Source organism: Nelumbo lutea, chromosome 1 (assembly GCF_056320005.1).
Source record: "Nelumbo lutea isolate HS-2025 chromosome 1, American lotus-T2T, whole genome shotgun sequence".
In the NCBI taxonomy this organism is placed as follows: domain Eukaryota; kingdom Viridiplantae; phylum Streptophyta; class Magnoliopsida; order Proteales; family Nelumbonaceae; genus Nelumbo; species Nelumbo lutea.
This window is the reverse complement of record NC_142684.1, coordinates 146,182,339-146,206,326: the sequence shown is the minus strand read 5'-3', so window position 1 is coordinate 146,206,326 and position 23,988 is coordinate 146,182,339. Positions and strand designations below refer to the sequence as shown.

General features: G+C 36.1%; 2 protein-coding genes across 5 annotated transcripts in view; one reads left to right on the top strand and one right to left on the bottom strand.

Annotated features, from left to right (window-relative positions):
- Nucleotides 1-728: 728 nt before the first annotated feature.
- LOC148878183 (early nodulin-like protein 9) lies at nucleotides 729-1,881 on the bottom strand. Its single transcript, XM_088964937.1, has 2 exons — nucleotides 1,619-1,881; nucleotides 729-1,368 (listed from the first exon to the last, which is right to left on the bottom strand). The coding sequence occupies exons 1-2, from the start codon at nucleotides 1,824-1,826 to the stop codon at nucleotides 968-970; spliced, it is 609 nt and encodes a 202-aa protein (XP_088821063.1). The 5' UTR covers nucleotides 1,827-1,881; the 3' UTR covers nucleotides 729-967.
- Nucleotides 1,882-12,840: 10,959 nt separating this feature from the next.
- LOC148878182 (rab GTPase-activating protein 22-like) overlaps nucleotides 12,841-23,988 on the top strand; it is an 86,002-nt gene continuing 74,854 nt past the window's right edge. The window contains exons 1-3 of one of the 4 annotated variants that reach the window (XM_088950452.1): nucleotides 12,932-13,598; nucleotides 17,033-17,128; nucleotides 17,707-17,805. In XM_088950452.1, coding sequence (XP_088806578.1) covers nucleotides 17,734-17,805 — 72 coding nt within the window. In that variant the 5' untranslated portion in view covers nucleotides 12,932-13,598; nucleotides 17,033-17,128; nucleotides 17,707-17,733. Of the gene's footprint in view, nucleotides 13,599-17,032; nucleotides 17,129-17,706; nucleotides 17,806-23,988 lie in introns of all 4 variants that reach the window. The other 3 variants (XM_088950470.1, XM_088950442.1, XM_088950462.1) reach the window with 3 other exon arrangements.

Here is a 23,988-nt window from a genome sequence, read left to right as displayed (position 1 = left end):
CATCTAATTAGAAAGCCGGCCATTTGCTTTGTGAGAAGTCATTACAAAGGCGTTTCTGCTTTGAAAAGTACTTTTTCACCACATTAATCGCAATTCTGATGCCCCAAAGTCCCAAACCATCGCAGTAACACTTTAATTTATTCCTTAGTTAAAACCTTAGCCGAATAATGGATCTTGTACCCGACCTGAACTTCAAGCCCCACCTCCAACTAGCATGGTTTCTGCTCTCCTGACTCCTGAGTGTGGTCTGTGGTGGCACTGGCAAAATGGGTATCCTCCTATTACCCGAAATCCCAACGCATCTGCCTCTGCCGTCCGGGCCCACCAACTAATTTATACCTAACTATGATTGGGTTCAATTGGAATCCATGAGAAACCGACTTTATTAGTAGTTAGTAGTACCGACAGTGACAAACATTTAAATAGATGAATCTCCAAGTTTATAAGAGAGAAGAAGGTAATTAAATTCGGTATATATAGACATGGACCTGGGCCCAACAGGATCCATCGACACTCCTACTCCTTATTGACTTCGTCCATTTAGCCAGCTCAGCCTGGCCCATGTATACCTATGTGTAGTGTAATTCTTTTCTTTTCTGCTTTCTGTTTTCTGTTTTAAGCCAATAGTAGTGTAATAATACCTTAATCAAAACTTTGAATGGATTGATTTCTTATATCGGCAAAATATGAAACGTGTTATCCACGAGAAGAGAACTGAAAAGAAGAAATCACACAATAAAATAATTATTTTATTTCTTTATTTACATTACTTCGTATACAACCATAAAACTGAATCTTATTTTCCAACTGAAATATATGAAGAAAACCTCAAAAACCAAGCCAACCTTGAAGATCCAGTTGAATTCACCGGTGCAAGTGTGTATAAAAAAATCAATAAATGGTATTGGAAAAGGGGAGAAAGAAAAAGCAAAACAAAGCACAGATTTCCCAAATGACTCAAACGAGTTCACATGACTAAAAGAAGAGATGAACCGAGAAATGCTCCAATTGAACTGACGACGAAACTCACGAACATCGAAGAGGCTCCACTTGGAGGGGAAGGCGACTCCTCACCAACTGGAGCTGGAGTCTCAACGGGAGATTGGGATGGACCGGTCTCCGTAGATGGCGGAGGAGAAGGCGGAGCCAACCGGCCGCTTCTGTCAGCCAGGACTACCACCACCATCTTCTCGTTTTTGAGACAGCTCTCTACGATCCCACTTATGAAATAGTGCGGGCCGGATTGGTTGAACTTGAAGGAAGTGTGGCCATCATTGAACAAAGCAATGGGTTGTCCTGTGTTGCAGTTGGTGTAATCGTCTTTGTTCACTTGAAGCACTGAGTCTTTTTCCGGCGTGTACACGAACACTGCAATAATATTTAACAGCAGGGTAAAAAAAATGCTGTAATTGGAATTGGATTATATATCAAACACAGAGGTGTAACAAATAAGCATCAACATACTCTTTATTATTAATTGCCAGTTAAATAGGGTTTGCAGACATGTTTGTCACCGACAGACCTTTGATATTGATGAGCAAATTGATCTCATTTATATAGAAAAAAATGTATTTGTTATTTTGGGTAATTAATTAAAGCATGCATCAACGTAACTTACATAAAGAGTCTCCGATTTGAAACCGGTTCTTCTCTGCCCATTGGTTGTAGCTGGGTGCATTGGCATCAGTGGGCACAGCCCACCCGCTTGAGCCTCCAACCTTGAACTCCGTTGCAGAAACTCTTTGAATCAACAGAGAAAGGCTAAAGAGACTCAAAGCATGAAATAGTTTAATGTGGCGACTTGATCTTAGAATGCTGTTGGCCATGGATAAAGGCAAAGAAACAAGACTGAGGTTGAAGGTTTGATAGGACTGTGATCATAGTTTCGGTTTTTGTAGGCCTCTGAGCAACCTTTACAAGCTGTTGCAGTGAAGCTTTTGCTTCTTTTTGTTATTCTCTCTTTGAATATCTTGGCTACTTGTCAAAGCATATGGAGACTTTATTGATGAGTTGGGCTGTTCTTATTAGTTTTCTTATAAGGTTATGCCTTGCTTGACCATATTAAGAATATTCATGCCTTGTGCCTTAGGTAAGAATTTTTGTTTCAAGTAGCGCGACAGAATGAGGGTAGCCCTCTATCCATACGAGTGCGATCGTCTCTCCTCCCAAGTCCCAACCTGTGTAACCTATAACTAAGGGTGATCAGTTCCAGCTCGACCCAGTCTGTCTCCGAAATTTTGGGCCTAGGCTTAGGTTTTGTGTAAACCCGGCAAACAAAACATATTTAATTTTATACCAATAAGAAAGATTATTACTTCCTCCTCTCTTAATTGATGGACAAGAATTTGATTTGTTTAAATAGGGACGCAAAATCCATAATCGAACTCCTCTCTTCAGATTATTATTGAGTGCAGGAACCGACCGTAAGGTTCCAGTCCATTCTTCAAGGCTTCTATGTATACAGGTTAAATGTGGGCCGGGCCGGGCTAGGCCAGCATGGCCCACATTTCATGACACCCTCACTGTAGTGGCCCGTGCCGGCACAGCCCTTGCAGCGGCCTAGCCCATTTTCACCTCTACGGCTTACCACATACATCTAGTGCTTGTAATAGGCTGGTTCACTACACTTTTAGGAAATAGGAAAAACTAATTAACTACTTTTATGACCTACTCTATTAGACTATTACTCCAGTTTTTATCAGATCTTTGGTACTTAAAAAAGAGATGTAATTTTTATTACGGTAAATTCCAAATTATTATCCTGAATTTTGGAGATAGTGGCAACCACCCCCCCCCCCCTCCCCAACTTTCATTTGCAGCAAAGAACCCCCTTAAACTTTCAGATTCTAACAAAGACCCCCTCTGTTAACATCAGCTAACTTTGAAGAAAAAGATTTTCATGTTAATGTTCAAAATTTTCTAAATCCCCAAATACCCTTTTTTTTCAACATTTTTTTTCAATTTTCAACAATGGCAAAAATAGTACTTTCAGATGACAGGATGAAATGCCGGTAGCTTCCCAGCCAGAGTTGCAAGGTTAAACCATTGAGAGAGAGGGTTGTGTGAAAGCTATTGGCCCACTAATAAAAGAATAACAAAATTTGGGCACAAGAAAGATGCTGGATGGGACTCACATTTCAATGGAAATTAATATGGAAATAAGGTTTAGATGGCAAATATATGTGATGGCTATTGGCTTAACAGGCCACACAAGATTTCTTTGTATGTGGATTTAATCCCTTGGTGCTTAGCTTTTAAGCATGTCAGCCCCATATGGTAAGGCTACACATTGTGCACAATCACCCAATAACCATTCCAAACCCCAACCTTTAGGTGGTAAAAAAATGGCAAATCAACCAGAAGTCTTCTCAAACTAATGTGGTGGGTTTGGATTAAATTGTAATTGACATTTAAAGGTTCTTAAGTGACAAAATAAAAGGGGAAATGACAATTGGCTAATTGATATGATATGAAGAATCGCTAACTGGCTGAATGATATTTCCTTTTACATGGGCCCTCCACCCCATCATAAATATTGATCCTATGGCATAATTCGTGGGGACCAATTAGATCTTAGTAAGATGTCCCCATTAATAGACATGTCGATGACTGATTAGGGATGATAAAAGAGAATCATGTTAATAGATGGAGGATCTAGTGGGACCCATTTAATGGAGATTAATGTGCAATAATGCCTAATTGACGATTGGATAAGAGAAAATTAAGGTTGGTCAACAAATCTATTGAAGATCACAAATGGCATTCCCTTTTATAACATGGATTTCAAAATGGAAATGGGGTGGGCTTTTCAAACCTAGCCATCCACTATAAAATGAAGAGGAGAGCAAGGAGACTCTCTCTTTGAGAGGTGACCGGGGGAGAGGCATGCTCAACTGAAATCATTTTCTCCTCTTCGGCTCCCTCCAGCAGCTCCCAACTCTTGTGTCAACTTCTCTTGTTGCAGGAAGGCAAAACTAGAAATTCAGTTTTTCAACCATTGAAGCTTCAAAACTACTGTAGTCCTGTGTCACGCGAATCAAAGAATTTGGTCCTTTGAGTTATTATAATCAATGAAAGCTCCCATCAAATTACTACAAACAATAAATCTTCTATCAAATTGTTGTAATCAAGAAAATCTCCATTGAATCATTACAAGGGACCTCCTACAATTAAAGTCATCAAGATTTACGGGTTGTGTCCATGACAAGCTACAAATGCAAGTTCAATCATGTTTGTGAAATGATAATCAAAGGGTATTCTTCAAAAAAAAAATAAAGAGTCTGTATCCCACTTACATTTCTATGAAAAAAAGTTAATTAAGTTTCTTTGAATTTGTCTTCATTCTTTTTGTGCTCCAAATTTAGCATGAAATTTGTGTCAACAAATTTCTGGCACGCTTGGTGGGACATCTCTTTTCTCTTATCTCTCAAGTCAGTGCATCAAGTTTGTTTTTGCAAATAGTTTGGACACATGGCTCCAAAGAAAACCGTTTCAAGTGTTGTTAGGAACAAGAAAAATGCCACATATAGCTTAAGCTCATCCAGATCAAATGCATTTTTAGCCTTCGACTACGAGAGGCCAACCACCCGCCTTATGATAAGGTTCGGGGATTCACAATTAGTTGCCCCTTTCACCTTCTATGAAACTCAAGGGGTCCCTTCAAAAGTCTAAAATGCCAAAAAGGGACCTTCAAGGTTGCTAACAGTAAAGGATGCTAATACAAAAGGGGTAGACCTGAAGAAAGAGTTCATCACAACAAATCCACTTGGCCATCCAAGTGGAGGAATGCCCATGTCGAATATGGAACCAAGTACATGCTCTCATCCCAACTCTCCTAAAATTGAAGGGTTTAATTACATGCAGACTCACTCGGTAGCACCCGTTATGATGGTAGGAGCTACTACAGTGGAAACAACTTGTTGGGGTGGTTGCAGCCATCGCTAAGTTAACAAAGACGATGGAAGAGAGGACCTTCAAATTACTTCTCTCATGAACCGAATGGAACAAATGCAAACAACAGCATCTAGCCAAGGGCCTTCACACCCACCAGGGTTCACCTCGCAAGTTGACCCTCCCTGAGAGTTGCCAAAACATACTAGCATACGGGATGCCCAACATGCTTCGATTTCCTCCCTCGTAGTACAATAACTCCAAAACATGATAACTGTCATAATACATGCTCAGTATAGGGGTGTCCCACAATCAACCTCGGTGTATACTAAGCCATACACTAAGTGCACTGATCATATGCCTATGTCGTTAGGATACCAACCCCCGAAGTTTCAACCATTAAATAGAAACTGTAACCCCATGCAACATATTGCACACTTCATGGAAACGTGAAACAATGTCAGGACCTATGGTAATTTGATAGTAAAGCAATTTGTACGATGTCTATGAGGAAATGTTTTCAATTGGTACATTGACATCCCTTCTAGATCAATCAATACTTGGAATCAATTAGAAAGAGATTTCTTGAATCACTTCTACAATACTCAACATACTGTAAGCATGTACAAACTCACTACCACAAAATAGAGAAAAGATGAACTAATCGTTGACTATATTGACATGTGAATAAATCTCTACCACAAGTTCTTAGAAGCTTCAAGTATTGATACTTGTATTTAAGGCATGCGTTAGGGTTTGCATTACATCCTTAAGGGAATAAAACCTCAAACATTTGAGGAATTGGCCACCTGCACCCATGACATGTAACTTAGCTTGGCACCTTTGGAGAACATCACCTAGATGATTTTCAAAGGGGAAAGGAAAAGAAAAATAGTGAAAATGAGACAAAATTATCTAGGCCAATGAAAGTTCTAGCAACCTCAATAGCCCCTCTAAAGGTTATTGGGAAGAGAAAAAGCAAGAAAGAAATAAAATAAAATACTCAACAAGAGAAAGAAATACAAAGCTCATTATTAAGGAATTAGATGCAAAAGTGTATCCATTTCTTGACTCAGATGTCCCAGAAATGTTGGATGCCCTTCTAACTGAAAAACTTATAAAGCTTCCTAATAGTAAATGCCCAAAAGAAAAAGGAAAGTTGATCATTCAAAGTATTGTCGTTACTATCAGGTAATTAGCCACCCAGTTGAAAAATGTTTTGTTCTCAAAGATAAGCTAATGCAATTGGCTGAGTCAATAGTGGTCGAACTAGGTCCAAGTGATGACATAGTGGCCACCAACATGACGACTATTACATTTGGATCTCTTGAATCTAAAGCTCTTCAATACCCTTACCATCCTATCATCTATAAACTTACACCTAGGGCATCACTAGATCAAACACAAATCCACAGTGGCCTTTCTACTTGTCGCCATACATTGTGGGCAGTACTAAATCAAGCACAACCACATGCCTTAAGTCCCAAAGAAATTACTTCACCCTAGTCCACCATATCACTCTCAAAAGATGACTGGACCATCATTACACGACAGAAACATCATGTGACACACCATTCTCCTCTTCCTTGTGAACAATTAAAGAAGAATAAAATGAAGGCTCGGTCATAGGAGCTTCCTGAAAGCAAGAAGAGACAAGGCAAGAATACTTCTACCTAACCACCATGAGTGATAACTAATGAAGTTTTGAAACGAATCCCTCGACTTTCAATTACTCTACAAGAGTATATACAAAAGGAATTCTTTTCTAGAGGATGTATAGTTGTGCATACAGTCACATGTTACGCGAAAAGTAAATGAGTCAAATTTATGCTCCTAGACATAAGCTTAAACTATCTAATAGAAAAAAAAAAAAAAAAAAGAAACTCACAAAACCCGCTCTTGGATATGAGCCTAAACTATCTATGCTCTTAGATATGAAGTTAAACTATCTAATAGAAAAAAAGAAACTCACAAAATTCGCTCCTGGATATGAGCCTAAACTATCCATGCTCCCAAATACGAGCTTAAACTATCTATTAGAAAAAAAACACTCAATCTGCACCTAGGTATAAGCCTAAACTATCTATACTCCTAAATATGAGCTTAAACTATTTAATAGAAAAAAAAAACTCACAAAATTTGCTCCTGGATATGAACCTAAACTATCTATGCTCTCAAATATGAGTTTAAACTATCTATTAAAAAAAATTCACTCAATTCGCTCTTGGATATGAGCATAAACTATCTATACTCCTAGATATGAGTTTAAACTATCAAATAGAAAAAAAAAAATTAAAACTCACAAAATGCACTCTTGGATATGAGCCTAAACTATCTATGCTTCTAGGTATGAGCTTAAACTATGTATTAAAAAAAAAAAAACTCATTCAATTCGCTTTGGATATGAGCTTAAACTATCTAATTAGAAAAAAATAATAAAAAAAAAAACAAAAAACTCATTCAAAATGTGCTCCTATATATAAATATAAACTATTTAGGAGACTCTCGAGTATGAGTATAAACTACTCAACTTTCTAAACAACTCAAAGTTTGCTCCCAAATACGAGCTTAAACTATCTATAAGACTCTAAGGCATGAGTATAAACTGCTTTACACCCTATGAGACTAAATTATTTGTGCTTCCAAATACGAGTATAAACTGTTTATGAGACTCCCAAGTATGAGTATAAACTACTCGACTTCCTAAACAATTCAAAGTTTGATCCCATATATGAGCTTAAACTGTCTTTAAGACTTTAGGGCATGAGTATAAGCTGCCTTACACCCTATGAACCTAAATTATCTATGCTCTCGGATACAAGCAGAAACTGTTTGTAAGACTCCTAAGTATGGGTATAAACTATTCAACTTCCATTCTTCCAAAGTAACTCAAATGTGCTCCCGGATATGAGCATAAACTATCTACAAGACACCTGAATATGAGTATAAACTATTCAACTTCTAAAGTAACTCAAATGTGCTCCCGAATATGAGCATAAACTATCTACAAGAGTATGAGTATAAACTATCCGATCCAAGAGTATGAGTATAAATTATCCGTTATTTTAAAATAACTCAAAATTTGCTGCAAAACTCCCGAGTATGAGTATAAATTGTTTAACCTAATAAACATCTCAAAATCCACTCCCGGGCATGAGCCTAAACTACCCACTAAGCGCTCCTGGATAAGAGACTAAACTATCTACAAAGCCCCAAATTGTAGGTACAAATCACTTCATGAACCACATCATGACTTTATCTTTCTAAGGGTACGTAGGCAACCTGAAAGGTGTAGTCACAAAATAAATTATTTGTACCACTCCTAGCCCATATGAGTATAAGTTGTGAATAACCAAATCAAATAAAATAACATTTATGTATTACTCTTGGCCAGCATGAGTATAAACTGTGAACGGCCAAAACCAAAAAGAAAGATCATACTCGTGAACTAGAAGAGTATGAACTACTGATGGCGCAAAAAAAAGAAGAGAAAATTCTCTACTCCTAGCCCACAAGAGTGTAAACTTTGCAAGTCGGTGGTTACATTGCCAATTACAATAACAACCACCAACTTTGGGGGCATTTGTTCATATGTTAATTTTTGGCCTAAGAAGTAAAGTAAAATAGGGTCCAATATGAGATTGAATGAAAAGGAGCTATTGGCCCACTAAGAAAAGAATAAAAAAATTTAGGCCCAAGAAAGATGTTGGTTGGGACCAATATTTCAATGGTAATTAAAATGGAAAGAAGGTTTAGATGGCAAATATATGTGATGGCTATTGGCTTAACAGGCCACACAAGATTTCTTTGTATGTGGATTTAATCCCTTGGCGCTTAACTTTTAAGCATGTCAGCCCCATATAGTAAGGCTACACATTGTGCGTAATCACCCAATAACCATTCCAAACCCCGATCTTTAGGTGGTAAAAAAATGGCAAATCAACCAGAAGTCTTTTCAAACTAATGTGGTGGGTTTGGATTAAATTGTAATTGACATTTAAAGGTTCTTAAGTGTCAAAATAAAAGGGAAAATGGCAATTGGCTAATTAATATGATATGAAGAATAGCTAACTGGATGAATGGTATTTCCTTTTATGTGGGCCCTCCACCCCATCATAAATATTGATCCTATGGCCTAATTAGTGGGGACCAATTAGATCTTAGTATGATGTCCCAATTAATAGACATGTCGATGACCAATTAGAGGTGATAAAAGAGAATCACGTTAATAGATGGAGGATCTAGTGGGACCCATTTAATGGAGATTAATGTGCAACAATGCCTAATTGACGATCAGGTAAAAGAATATTAAGGTTGGCCAGCAAATCTATTGAAGATCATTAATGGCATTCCCTTTTATAACATGGATTTCAAAATTGAAACGAGGCAGGCTTTTCAAACCTAGCCATCCACTATAAAATGCAGAGGAGAGCAAGGAGACTCCATCTCTAAGAGGTGAGATGAGAATAAAATTTATCATATTTTTATCCCTTAATATTCAGTATTTTACACTTAATTGATACCTAATTGAACTCATTACTCTTGTATTTCAATTCAGGGCAAGCAAGAAGGCAATTGGAAGAAAACAAGGCTAATCGGATGATTTTGCATAGTTTCGGCACCGATCAGTGATCTGGGCATAACTCTCAATTCCAGACTCTGATTTAGACAATTCAAGAAGCACTGAAAAGATAAGAAAAATGCCCACAACTTTTATGTTTTGGGAATCGGTTCAAATCAAAGATGAATTCGGGCCCAAAATCGGAGCAATTTCATAGTAAGGCCCATTTCACAAGCTGAAGCCCATTTCACAGAAGAGTCTTGAAGCAAGCCTGAATTGTTAAAGAAGCCCAATTCGAATTCAAAATCCAAGAGTCCCATTAGAATAGAAGTTGAATGTAATCTCAATAAAAGAGTTTTATCATATTTAAATTCTCAAATTGTAATCCTAAAAAGATAAGAGATAAGAGTTAGGTAAGATAAGTTCAAATTAGACTAGGACTTTCCAGTTTGAGGATAATCTCTTTAAGGGAGTTGGAGACCACCCCTCTCCCCAAATCTATATAAAGGGGGGTGGACCAGCACCCAAGGCATCATTCCTCCAAGAGAGCTTCGGTCTTCAGAGAGAGAAATCAGCAACCAAGGAGGAAGAAGCAAGAGTTCGCCCCTCTTTCTCATCTGGAAGCTGCGATTTCATCATGAAGTGTCTGTAAGTTTTTATTTCTGGTTGAAAGGTTAGGGAAGCCTTGATTCTGTAACATTGTGAGATCTAATTGATTTTTATTTCAGTTCATTGTTTATGGGTATTCATATGTTTTCTGCTAATTAACTGTGAGGATTATTTTTGTTGATTAAGCAAGAAGGGCCCCTTGTTCATTCAATGAAAATAATCTATGGCCAATTGAACATCCAGTTTCGTATATGATTGGTAGGTTCATTCATGGTGGCAACTAACCTAAATTGATTGTAAAAAAAATTTCGATCTATGTTAGGAAAATGTATGATTTGGTTTAAACGGTCCAAGCTTGTGAGATCGTTGTCCAGAATTGGGTTTCTCCCCTCTTAATTCTATTAATAGGTTAAATCCTAAGAGCTTGTTTAGGACTGCCTATTAATAAGGGAAGCAATCAAAGAGCTTGTTTTGGTTGTCAAATAATAAGAGTAGAGGCTGACTGTTAGAGCTTGTTAATAGCTATAACCAATTTATTCATAAACATATGAATCTATCTTTGCATCAAGGATCAATGCTGCGAATCAAAGTTGAACTTGTCCCTTCAATCGGAGGTTTTCTCCCATTGATATTTTGTTTTCTGTTATTTTCTACTATTTTCTTATTTTCCTTAGCTTTACAACCCTCTTTTAATCCATCTACTTGGAAATAAATCCACCCAATCCCTGTGGAGAACAATCATGCTCATCACTATCTGCAAATTATTAACCCAGAGCAAGACTATTTATCTTTCGTTAGGTTCGGCACCCACCAGTGAATGGGGGGAAAAAGGAGAGGAGGAGCTTTTAATAATATCATTGCATTTTTTTTTTAAATTAGATTAAATTTTTTAAGTTTAAATCTCTTAAATTGATTGACCAAACCAAAAACTGATCCAAATCGATACTAGTGTTTTTAACCCGTTATTGACTCGACTGGTTGAACCATTCGAACTATCAGTCGTCCTTGATTCCAAGTCTGATTTCTATTGAAACCTGCCATTCAGTCAAAAACCGCTTGACCTAGATGGTTTAACTGTTGATCCGTTCGACCTAGTCACTGAGTTGAGGGTTGTACATTTAATGTATGTGCAAATTTCAAAAGCCATAACTTTGCACTCCAATGTCCCAAGGTGTTGTTGATCCCTTGCCATGCTATATTCGCAAATAAACACATGTTTCACATCAAATCACAATTTTTTATATTTTATAAATAAAAAATAAAAAATTGAATTAAAAACATTAATAAAAATATAAAAATAATACACATATTATATGTAAAATATAATTGTACACGATTTATTGATAAAATATGCATTTGCACACACACACACACACATATATACATATATACACATTATATATGCATATAAATATATTTATTTAATTATATAGAGTGCTGACATGTAACAATCTATCTCGTTCAACCTGAATAGTTACACTAGTGACTCGTGACCTGGATGCATAAGTGGGTTGGTCTTTAGGCCAATTTTTAAAATATTGAGTGAAACAACTTGAATTGGCTAGTTTTCACTAATGGTCGGTTAGTTTCGAGTTATAAACTCCTTAACCCGACCAGACCAGTAAACAATATGTGATCAAACCAAACTGGACCTACTAGTGTATACTCCTAATTTTAGCTAAATTAATAGATTAATCTCTAACAAATAACAATTGTTTAATATCTAATAATTATTGAAAATATAATGAAAATACACAATTATTGAAAATAATTTTATAACAAAAATACAATAAATAACTAATAAAAAACTTCAATACCTCTAAGTTATTTAATCTATTATTTAATATTTCAATAATATTTATTTTTTTAAATTATTTATATTTTATATTCTTATTATCGAATATTATTAAATCTATTATAATTAAATTTGTGTTTTTGATAAAATTTTTAAAGTTATTACATAATTTTGTTATTTAATCTATTTTTATTTTTTTAAATAATGTTGAAAATATGATTTAGTTTTTATTTTTTATATTTAAAAATGGTTATTCACAGTATTATTTATATATTTTTTAAATTATTTATATTTTACATTCTTTTTATCAAATATTATTAAATCTATTATAATTATTTTTTGTGTTTTCTGAATTTTTCTAAAGTTATTACATAATTTTGTTATTTAATACATTTTTTTTTGTTTTTCAAATAATATTTAAAATATGATTTAGCTTTTCAATCTTTTGTTATTTAAAATATTTAAAAAATATTTTTCAAAATATTATTTAGTTATTTAAATAATCCATAAAATTATATTATTATCTATTTAATTTTTAAAATATTATTTAGTTATTAAATTGAATAATTTGTAAAGTTATAATTTATATTGTTATTACATATTTTCATTATGAATTTAAAAAAAAAAAGATTATTAATAATATGAATATTATGAAATCTATTGTAATTTGGTCTTTACTAAAAAATATATACTCACTATAACTATATGTGTTTTATTAGTTTCTTAATAGAAAAGAGAGAAAAAAGGGAAATAAAGCACGCTAAATGGTAACTTGATGAGCTTTTAAAGAGAATCTTACACCCCCTCTAGAATTGTTAGGTTATGATAATGGACTAAAAAGAGACCACCTTATTTTAATATTTAGTAAAATAATAATAAAGGGAATTAAATGAGAAGAAATATAGTAATTTAAATTACATACCAAATTAAATATAAGAATTAATATGAAAGATTATAATGAGATGGTAGTTACTCAAATTAAAATGAGAGACCAAATTTAAAATTTAGTCAAAGAAAATTCATCGCTCTCATCCACACTTTTCATCAAAATGGGAGCGATAGCGCAAGAGACATCCAAGACACCATAAAATTTGGCGGGTTTAACTACCCATTGCCTCGTTGACGTTGGGAAGTCTTCTTCTGTCCTCGCCAGTCGCCATCCAATTAAAATAGAAAAAGCGATGATCGGAGCTCGGAGGAAGGAAGGAGGAGCGTTAAACCAAACGCATTTAACGGCCATTTCGTTCTTTCTGGAGGATGATGATGGGGTGGAAGCACTTCAGTCGACGCACACGAAGAAACCCATTTTCAGCTTTTTTGACGTAGAAGACCATGATCAATTCCACGCAACAAATACGCGAAAAATATTACAACCAAAATAGACAGAGAGAATCCTTGTTATTCTTCTTTATTTTCTTATTCTCTGTGAACTGGCCTTACTCTAACCAGAACCCGATCTGGGTCCCCTGTAAATGTTAAACATTCTCTTTCATCGTTCTATCTGTTAAGGGGGTCCAGCTCGCGTGTGCTGGTAGATAATTTTGCCTAAAGACTTGAGTCTGGTCTGTTTTTGAAGATACGTTTCGGTGATACTCGCGCCGGTTAGGGTTCATTTTTTTTTTTTGATTTCATTGAATAAGTTTTCGATTCGTTATGTGGAGCGTCGGAACTCCTACTGACTCCTTTTATGAAGTTCGGGCTGAATGCACCGATGATGTTCCAAAGACTCGGTTCAAGATAAAGGTTCAATTTTTTCTTTTCTTTTCTTTTGCATTTCTGTAATTTTATATCCTTTTGAATGTTGAAGCACGCATGTTGATTTTGATTGCTTCGGACGTTTCTTTACTGGTATTGATCAGTGCATATTTGAGTTATTATTTAGATTTTAATTTTCTTCAGAAAACTTGTGCATTTCGGATGTATTTTTGTCTCTCGTTGTTGCTGACGAAAGATATTGGTTCACTTATGATGTTTGTTACTTTTTCCTGGTTGCCTTGATGCAAATTTGTTCAATTGTTTTAAGTTGATTTCGAAGTTATTCTTTTGGGCAAAGGGGAATTTATGAAAATCTAATGTAATTTACAGATTGAAAGCGGGTTCTGTTTGGCAGTTAACGATTACATTCCACAGCCACCTATTCAGATTCTGAGCTGATCGTGGATTCTCCCTGTTAAAGTTTGTTTGTAATGGAATTTAGACCTTTGACATGGAACCTGACATCGCAAATTAAAATACATTAAATGCGGTGGAATTTGCGTATGTAGAGAACTTGGGGTGTGAGTTATAGAATGAGGATTGCTTTAGGTTTGGCATCTCCATATATTGCTAAACAGACTCCATAGCTAAGAAACAAAAGTGAATGAAAAGAAAGAAACTGGATGCATCCACATCCCTGAGCTTAGCTGTGATAGTGTAACTGTAAGTTATGAAAGAGAGATTACCTTATCCCATCCATACCTATAGGTTCTAATTAGGAACTAACTCTGACAATTTGACCTAGTGCTCAATCTAGAAGTGCAAAGAGACATTTACATCTCAAAACAATCACGATTCTGTTTTTACTAATGATCCAGGAACAGCTTTGAGCTTGGATATGTTCTCTAAATGCTTGCTGGATCTTCCATTTCCTTGCACTTTAAAAGCATCTTCTACCTTTTTAAAGCCCAAAAAGCATTCAAATCAATTAAAGGTTCATTTTTGACACGATGAGGTACTTTCAGTACTAGTTTATAAGGAACGTCAATCATACACATAGGTGCTTTCAGTACTAGTTTACAAATTACAAGGAACTTGAAGCACACACATAGGTACTTTCAGTACTAGATGGCAACATAGTTCAGTTAATAATTTAGAAAGCTTGCCATGTAGAAGTCAGTTTGAACTGTAGTCATATAAGCTTTGAAAAAACAACATGCTGCTAATGTGAAGATAGTTTTTTCTCCTTTATCTAGCAGTAAATTTGCTAATAAATCATTGTTTAAGTGGACTACAACTATAGGACAATTGGGTTTAATTGCTTCTTGTTTAATCTACTAGGATACGATTATATGCATATATAAAATACTACTTTTAGCATTAAAATTTTTTAGAATTGCATTGGATTTGGGATGAGGTGAACCTATTTTTCATATTTATGGCGTATATTTTTGTTTTACATTTAATTTTATAAGTTTAAGCTAATTTTATATAAAATTTATTGATGTTTTGATCAAATCAGATTTCCAGATATATAAATGAACTAAGTTTGAAGTTATATTTACATATCCATAGGATGTTAGATTGAATTTGAAACTCTCAAATTCTTTTAAGTTTTAGATTTTAATATACCCGTTTGAATTTGGCCTGGAGTTTTTTTTTTTCATTAACTAATTTTGGTCCAGATTGTCTACTCTGTTTGTGGCTCTGTAAATACAAATGTGTAGTTATGAAAATTAATTAGGAAAAAATGATGTGATATTTTGAATTTTCACATAAGGTCAGCATATCCATGTTTAATTAGGGGAGGGGGCACAAGGAAGTGTATGAGGAAAGATGTGCCAATGGTCCAGCTTTTTATTGTATTGAATGATAGAATAGAAAATTTTGTAGAAAAATCAATTATATTAAAGCATTGATACTTATTTTACATGGTTTTATTTTAAAATTTGAGATTAAGAATTTAATTGGCAAGGAAATGCAGTGATAATTTATATTCCACAAAAAGATAAAAGAATTAGACAAAACTTATTCAACCTAAAAGTATATTGTAATATTAATACAATTAAGTTTGGAATAAAAAAATTGGTCTCTTAATTGGTGGCTTCATATTTGATGTACAGATACAAGGAAGTCTAATTTGAAACAGCCTCTCTGTATGTACATAGTTAAGGCTTCATACATCTATCCCTCCCCAGACCCTGCATTGGCAGGAGCCTTGTGCACTGGGCTGCACTATACAAGGCAAACTAAGAAACAGACATGTTAGCTGGTGAAAAAGTAGGACCCATAAGGGGGGGGGGATATCCAGGTACCACTCCTGTGTTTTGGCTTAATAAAAAAGCATTCACTGGCAGAGGTAGGAAAAGAACAAATAAACAAGGATATTATTGGAACTTGAAAGTTTGAGCATGGATGAAAATAGGGGGAGTGAAACTGCCTCTTTTATTATAGGTTATAGAAATTATCTTAAGCTGCATTTAGTGTAACCACAGAATGCATGCATAAAAAAGTTTGAAAATTTTCACTTCATGGAAGAAGTGGGATCTCATAATAAGGTTTCAAATTCAATTAATAGAAAGTAGGTTCTGGTAATAATGTAATACTCAATTTAGATGGTGTGGCATGATGGTTGAAGTTACTTACCAACTTCTTCTGGGAAAAGTTTCTCTTCCACTTCCCTAACTGGCATCTAAAAGGTAACTTATTACTGACTGGTGCCTACTCCCCCGTACCAACTCCCCCCTCCTCAACAAAAAAGAAGAAGATGCATCCTACACATACCAACATGTAATGCTTATTTTTCCTTTCTTATATTATCCAAAAAATGAAGATGCATGGGTTAACAATTCATATACATACCATTTAGTATCATGGGGATCTATTTATGTATCAAAAGGCCATTACCTAATTTTGGCCTCAGCCATCTGGAGTTTTGGGAGGGCTGGACTGGATATGGACCTAACCTTTGGCCATTTTATCACAAAGAGGTTGCTCTCAGAATCAAACCCACACTTGTCAGCCCAAGATTTTTCCATTACACAAAACAATGGCCTGGGGGTTATTGATGTATGTGCAGATTTTGGTGGGAGGCTCTCTCTCCCCTTCTAATGAATGTATTTTACCATTTATCAAAAATATGGGTCCGTTGGTTCGTAGTTGGAATCGGAATCAAAATGGTCTATTCCCATAGTCTGTTTGGTTCAGACAGGAATCAGAGTTGGAATTGAAATAAGCTGGAATGGGATTTCATTCCCAAGGGAGGGGAAGGGAATGGCCATTCCAGCAGGAACGGAAATAGGATTCCAATTCTGCCCAACCAAACAGTTGGAATCGGAATGGTCCATTCTGATTCCAGACCCCTATTCCTGCAATCCAAACGGGCCCCAAGTTATTTTGATCTGTATACTCTACTGTGGTTTTGTGCTTGTACATAAATTCCTCCAACATCTAAACTTTCCTGTTTTGTTCTGTTTGTTTAGGGTGGGAAAACTCTAAGTGAGAGGAGATGGCATGCTGCATTTTCTCCAGAAGGTCATCTGGATATTTCAAAGACACTTAGCAGAATATATCGTGGGGTATATCAAATCTGCTCTTTAAGCTCTCAAGAAAATCTGAGCTGTTTAGTAATACACAACACTATAAGAAAACCGACATGCTTCATAGCATAATTTTCTACATGCGTATCTAACTATTTATGACATTTTGACAGTCTTTCTTTCAAGTAGTTGTTTGTTCTCTATGAGTTATTCAAATAGGTCACTTTGACAAACCAAGTTTTTAAGAAGAAGCTGCAAATTTTAATGAATCATCTAAGTTTCTTATACTGTAATTGCCTAAGAAGAAATTTCCCTTTTGATTTGAAAAGGGCATTGACAGAGGCCATAAATTGGGCTGAACAAATTTATTTCCCTGAGATGGTTCCCATGAAGGATCATGAAAATATCATTGTTATATTGCAGAATTTTTTATTGGAGACTTTGATTTTTCTTCTTCTTCATCTTTTTCTTTTTTCATTTTATATATTTATGTTATCATATCCTCCGAGTTATTTCACACCTTCCTCCTACTTTATGGATATTCAACCTCGTCGCTATTGTTTATTTCTTTCAAAATTGGTAAACTATTCTCCTGTTTCTTTTCCCCCTTTCTGTAGAGAAAGGGATAAGAAGATTATGCAGGCATGGAAACAAGGGAAAGTCCAGAAACCAAGATTCTTCATATTCTTGAACCAGTGGAATTTCACAATTTCAGGGTAATTTGGATTTTATTATTGTTAATATTTTTCAAATTTATTTTCTAGTTTGTTGGTGTCTTAGGAATTGAGTATTTGAGTTCAAAGGGTCATTGGAGAGTATTTAGAATTTTGAAGGATTGAAGATGAAATCACATCATTTGTTTTAGCCTATTTTTCAGGGGTCAAAACTAGTCCATTTTGCATGATTTAGTGTTATTAAATAGGTAATTGAGTTATTTGTCCAATGAGACCAAGGTCTCGTAAATGAGTTATGGCCATTTTACTGATGGGATTTGAGTCTTTCTATTTTTTTGGGTCTCTCTTGGGAGTTGTTTTTGGTCAGTATAACAGCTTTTATGAGAATAACAACAAGTTGATCATTTGTATTCTCAAATGGTATATAGACCTCTTCCAAGCAACTTTTCTCTAATAAAATATGTGTTCACATCTATATGTTTTGTTTGTCATGTTATACCAGGTTGTGATCTCAGTCTTGTTATCATATATAAGTTTATAGGTTCTTCTACAGAATTTCCCAGCTCATGCAATATATTCCTTATTTAGAGAAGTTCACAAGCTCCCTGCACCATAGCTCTATATTCAGCATATGCATTCGAATGAGCTACTATTAGCTGTCTTTTATTTCTCCAGGTAACCAAGTTATTCTTAACAAACACACAATATCAAGAAATCAGTATATTTTTAGTGGCTAGATCAGCCTAATAAGCATCCGTATAACCTCCACCTTCATATGCTCATTTCTTTTAAACATTCCCTTATTAGGTGTGCCTTTAAGACAACAAACTAATTTGTATGTCCTATTTTTAGTGTAATTTAATAAACTAATATTATATTAATTTGGTAATAAGTTAATAAATTAATAAACTAATTTGTATTTCTTGAATAGTAAATTAATAGTTGATAATAATTTAATAAATAAATATGTATTATATATAGCTAATGTATATTTTTATTATATGTAATAGTATTGGGTCGGGCTTATTTGAGAAAGCCTGATCCTGTGGGCCTGAAATTTTGTCCAAGACTGAAAATAATGGGCCGGGTTGGGCTACCCGACCCATGAGAGATTATAGTATGAGAGCTTATTATAGTAACAATTGGAAAAATAAGATTTAACAATTATGAGAGATTATAGTATTGTTGCATGGAAACGCCACCTTTGGAGGGGATTTGTGAGCCAATGTGTTGTTAGAGTCAAGTCGAGAGTTCAGAAAGATAGATGCTGAGCCCGAGTCATTGCTTTAGTCAACAGGTCTGCTAGTTGGAGCTCGAAGGAGACATGAGGAAGAGATATGGTACCCTCAAGAAGGAGATCGTGGATGAATCAATCAACTTCTATGTGTTTGGTGCGCTCATGGAAGACAGGGTTGGAAGCAATTTATTTGCATAGAGAGGAACAAATGGTAATGGCTCATTAAGTATTTCAAATAGAAGAGCCCGAAGCCATATGATCTCACTACACATGAAAGACATAGCCATGTATTTAGCTTCAGTGGAAGACTTGGACATAGTAGATTGTTTCTTGCACTTCCAGGAGATAAGAGAGTTGCCTAAGAATAGACACCAGCCAGTAGTGGACCGTCGGGTGCGAGGGCATCCAGCCTAATCAGCATCCGCATAAGCCATAAGATTAATAGGGGATGAGGAAGAGAAGAATATCATGTTGAAAGGGTGCTTCGCTCATATCTAATGATCCGATGAACTATAGATAAATGTGGTTGTCTTGGGGAAGACACAAACATGCTTACTATCTGAACTACATAAGATATATCCTGGTCGAGTCATGGTGAGATAGATTAAACTGCCCACTAGTTGATGATAAAGGGTAGGATCTTCAAGAAGAGAACCATCATCTTTGCTGAGTTTCAAATTCAGTTCTAGTGGGGTGTCCACAATCTTAGAGTCATTAAGATTTGCTAGTTTAACAAGATCAGCCGCATACTTTTGTTGGTTAACAAAGTAGCCCCGAGAGTTTCTGCTCACTTCAAGTCCCAAGAAATATGTCAAAGGCCCCAAGTCCTTCATCTTAAAAGACTCACTGAGTAACTGTTGTAGCCTAGCAATTCTTTCTATATCATCCACTGTAATGAGTATATCATCAACATAGAGGAGTAATACCGTTACTCCTTGGTTTCGCCTTAAGACGAATAAAGAATAATTGGAAGAACTCTGGATAAAGCCAGCACCAGTGATGACGGAGCTAAACTTCTCAAGCCAGCCCTCAGGAGCTTGCTTCAGGCCATAAAGTGACTTCTTCAGACGACAAACAAGTTGCGGGTCTATACAATATCCTGGCGGGGGTTTCATATAGATTGTCTCTTTCAACTCCCCATGGAGAAAAGCATTCTTGATGCCCATCTGATGGATTGCCCACTATTTGGCTGCAGATACATCCATTAGAAGTCGTACAATGGTCATTTTAGCTACAGGAGTAAAGGTCTCCTCATAGTCTATCCCATATTCCTATTTATAGCCTTGTGCAACCAACCTAGCTTTGTATCTATCTAGGCTTCCATCAGATTTTAGATTCACATATTAGACCCATCGACTTCCTATGAGAGATGTCTTAGGTGGAGCTTTGACTAGGTCTCGGGTGTCATTCTCAAGAAGGGCTCAAATCTTAGAATCCATGGCATCTTTCCAATGTGGTTCTACTACAGCCTATTGGTAAGATCTGGCAATGTCTGTGGTAGATAAAACAACGGAAAAGGAGCTATGGTCTGGTGAACTTAATAGGAAGACTGAGGGTAATAATAAAAGGAAAAAGGAAAAGAGATCAGAAGTGGAGAGATTGATTTCAGATATTGAGGGTGACATTGAATTTAGTGGGAGAGGGGAAAGAAGAAAGACTCTGCTGTAAGGTGGAGTCTTTTGGGAAGGGTTTTTTGAAAGAAGTGTTCAATGAAAATCATCAACTGGAATGTGAGAGGACTGGGAAGTGAAAGAAAGAGAAGGGCAATTAAAGACTTACTAAGAAAAGAGAAACCGGACATAGTGTTGATACAGGAAACCAAGTTGGCAAAATTGGATAAAAGGTGGGTTAGAAGTGTATGGAGATCAAGAGGAGTTTGCTGGACCTCGACCCTTTCTTGGGGAGCCTCTGGAGGTCTAGTAACATTATGGAGGGAGGATGCTATAGAATCAGTGGAGGAGCTAATTGGGAGATACTCTATGTTGTTAAAGATCAGGAATGTGGGGGATGGATTTACCTGGGTTCTAACCAATGTATATGGGCCAAACACTTATAGAGAGAGGAATGAGATGTGGGAAGAATTGTATGGGATACCAGGCCTATGGGAGGGTCCTTGGTGTCTTGGGGGGATTTCAATGTAATTAGGTTTTGTAATGAATTTAACAACCCCCAAAGAACAATTACAACCAACATGAGAAAGTTTAATGAATTCCTTAGTAATTGTGGTCTAAAGGATTTACCTTTCTTACAAGCCAATTTTACTTGGTCTAATTTCCAAGAAAACCCCATTTGTTCGAAATTAGATAGGTTCCTATTTAATGAAGAGTGGGAGAATAATTGGAGGAACTTGATGGCTAGAGCCTTACCTAGAGTCACTTCTGATCACTGCCCTATCTAGTTAAGTCCTAAAACAATAGCCTCTGGTCCACAACCATTTAAATTTGAGAATATGTGGTTAACTCACCCGGATTTTGTGCACCTGATTGGGGAGTGGTGGAGAGAAGATTTAAGAGGGGTGAAGTGGAAGGGAGTGAGATTCCACAAAAAGCTGAAAATGTTGAGATCCAAAATCAAGGAGTGAAATAGGGAATACTTTGGAAGGATAGAGGAGCAAAAAATTAACTTGGTGTCTAAGATTGAGGAATTAGATTCCAAAGAAGCCCAAAGGATGATGAGTGAGCAAGAAAGGATTTTGAGAAGAAACTTAAAGAAGGATTTGGAAGAGGTTTTTTTGAGAGAGGAAATCTCTTGAACGCAAAAGTCAAGACACAAATGGATTAAGGAAGGGGATGGGAATACAAAATTTTTCCATGGGTTGGCTAATGGGAGAAGGAAAAATTTCGTGGCTAAGTTAGAGGTGAATGGGGAGGAAGTAACAAATCAAGAAGGTTGTTTGTGGATCATTTCAAGTCAATCTAAGGAAACTGGTGAACAATAGGCCAACATTGGAAGATTTGGATTGGATTAGGATATCTAAAGAACAAGTAAACTGGCTAGAAAGGGGTTTTAGTGAAGAAGAGATTAGACAAGTGGTATTTTCAATGTATAGATCCAAAGCACCTGGTCCAGATGGCTTCACAATGGCTTTTTATTAGGACTGTTGGGATGTTATTAAAGAAGACCTTGTTGGGGTGTTTTAGGAATTCGCAGATAAAAAAAAGGTATGTCCTAGAATTAATGCTACCTTCTTAGCTCTAAACGATAAATGACCTAAGCGGTTGTGCCAAAGCATAATCTTACTACAAGACTGAGAAACAAACAATTTCCCTGCTTCACTCTGCTCCCCCTGTAAATGTTCCAGCAGGTAGATTCCATTCATCTCACGACCAATTCCAATCACTTTCTTTGTTTCTAGATCTTGAAAAATACATCGATCAGGGAAAAAAGTTACCGAACAGTTTTGATTTTTAGTAATACTACTAATTGAAAGTAAGTTAGCACTAAGCTTGGGAACATGCAAAGCTAAGGATGGTATCTGATAATCTGATGTCTCTTTTGCTAGAAATTGATACAAGAGAGCCATCAACAATAAAAACTGTCTCTTCCAGAGGATAAACAATAGGTGCTAAATGGAGTAGATATGCTGGTCATATGATCTGAAGCACTTGAATCTATTACCCAGGAAGGTCTAGTATTACCTGGGATAGAATTATGATGAGCAATAGCTCTTGTACCTGTATGAGCAAGGGCTAAAGTAGGCTGAGCTGAATTACTATATTCATTTTCTAGTTGAGTCAGAGCAGCTCGGACTGCAGCTAGGGTATCTAGAGGAGTGCCTCTTGTGCCTGATGAAGTTGTACTATCAGTGTTGACAGCCATATTAACATTCCCTTTCTTATTTCTGAGCTTTGTTGGAACTAGATGAGGGTACAACTTCCAACAGGTGTCTTGTAGTGTTCACATACTAAGTCCTTCTTAGCTTCCTTCTTCTCCTTATCCCCCCCAGATTTAGGTCTAACTACTAACAAGGTTGATTCAGAGGGCTGTTGCTGCAACATAGCCTTTCTCCTAGTTTCTTCACTATGCACTAGGGAATAGGCTTGCGATAAAGTCACACTATCTCTTGTCAACAACTGTTGTCTCACAATGTCATATTCAGACTTAAGACCAGCTAGGAACTCAAAAACTCTGTTAGTTTCAACCTGCTTTCTATATGTTTATGCATCTTTCTGAGTCTCCCACTCAATTGTTTCAAGATGGTCAATTTCATGCCACAGGGATTTTAAGGTTGAAAAGTAAACAGAGACCTGCTTCTCTCCTTGCCTCAGATTTTTAACCTCACATTTTAGCTCATAAGCCCTAGCAACATTAAGAGGCTGAGAGTAGGTTTTCTTCATAGCATCCCATATTTCCTTCGCTGTTTTGGTCCACAAGTAGTTTTGGCTGATGTGTGGCTGCATAGAGTTGCACAACCATGTCATCACCAAAAAATTCTCTTGGACCCACCTAGCATAAGTAGGGTCCTCCTTGGAGGGTTCCTTCACATCCCCTAGCAAGAAGTTCAGTTTTCCTCTACCTCCAATAGCCATCATGGTTGATTGGGCCCATTCCAAGTAGTTTGATCCATAAAACTTAACAATTGTAATCTGAAAGGTGTTTTCAGTCATGTTACCTGAACCACCAGTCCCAAAAGCACCTTCCCCTTGGTTCTTGTACTTCATTCTAAGTTAAGAAGAGGCTTTAAACTTCTGTGGCGAGAAAAAACTGTATTTCAAAGCTGAAAACAACCGACCTAGGACAATGATTTTGTAGTTAGATAACAATCAACTATTGTCTTGGGATTGATATCAGTCCTGGACTGATTGATATCAATCTTGAGATTTTCTATCTGTACCTCTCTGAATGAATAACAAAGTCCTTTTGAGTATCAATCTCAAGAAAAGATACTGACTTTATGAAGGAAACTGATTGCTACCTCAGTCTTCAAACTTGATCAATCGATTACTATTAGCACCTTGAATCTTGATCAAAGAACCAAGAAAAAAAAT